At 58.2% G+C, this 778-nt stretch overlaps 1 protein-coding gene across 1 annotated transcript in view; it reads right to left on the bottom strand.

Moving 5' to 3' along the window:
• Positions 1 to 526: 526 nt before the first annotated feature.
• Positions 527 to 778, bottom strand: part of LOC104494552 (cytochrome c oxidase subunit 5A, mitochondrial) — a gene marked incomplete at its 5' end in the record, with an annotated part of 1,160 nt that continues 908 nt past the window's right edge. Inside the window, one exon of the mRNA XM_010137404.1 lies at positions 527 to 640. Coding sequence (XP_010135706.1) covers positions 527 to 640 — 114 coding nt within the window. The remainder of the gene's footprint in view (positions 641 to 778) is intronic.

Genomic DNA, 778 nt, shown 5'->3' with positions numbered 1-778 from the left:
TCCTTTATTAGGTCCAACTTCCCGTCACATTCACTGCGACTCAATAAAGGAAGAAGTTGCTCCAAGTAACGTAATATTTTAACATTTGCGTCTCCAGGCGACTGTGGACAACCCGGTAACGTCAGCAAAACGCTCTAGTAATGCCCCTGGAACAGAAAAGAACGAAAAGCCGTTAAACCGGCAGCCCAGTATCTCCGCAAAGCTCCTCACGGCGTCTTGGTGAGTGATTTCCACCGCTGGCCTGGCTCTCCAAGCCCAGCTTAACCACTGCCGGCACGGCTGGCTCAGCACCCCTCGTACCCCAGGGCAGGGGCTGGCAGCTCCCAAACCAAGCGCTATTTGCGGCCTGACACCCGAGAGCTCTGTTCCGAGCACAATATTAAAAAAAGATGATGACACCGGCCGTCTCCCCGGGAAACCGAGCAGCGAGACGGCGCCGCTGCCGGCACCACCTGCCGGGGCTGGAGGACGTTGCGCGCGCCCATCGGCTCTCCTGGAGGCAAGGGGCACCTCTTACCAGTGAGGTTTATGCTTTGTCCAGGCCCAGTTCCTCTGGAGTGGAGATTCCCAGTTCGCTCAGAGTCGGTCTAAGTTCCTGGATGACGTACGGGTAGATTTCCTTGTGAGGTCCTGCCTTGTCCTAACCAACAGGAAGGGGGTTATTTCAACAGGGGTTACACCAGCCGGGGCGGGACCGAGCTCCTTCAAACGAGGGCAAAGAGACTGGGGACTGCGGAGCGGGAGCGCGTGGCAGCGCGCAGCAGAGCCCTCCGCCCAG

The sequence above is a fragment of the Buceros rhinoceros genome, unplaced genomic scaffold (assembly GCF_000710305.1).
Source record: "Buceros rhinoceros silvestris isolate BGI_N320 unplaced genomic scaffold, ASM71030v1 scaffold44355, whole genome shotgun sequence".
Lineage (NCBI taxonomy): Eukaryota > Metazoa > Chordata > Aves > Bucerotiformes > Bucerotidae > Buceros > Buceros rhinoceros.
The sequence above is the reverse complement of the archived record's forward strand: the minus strand, read 5'-3'. Positions and strand labels throughout refer to the sequence as shown.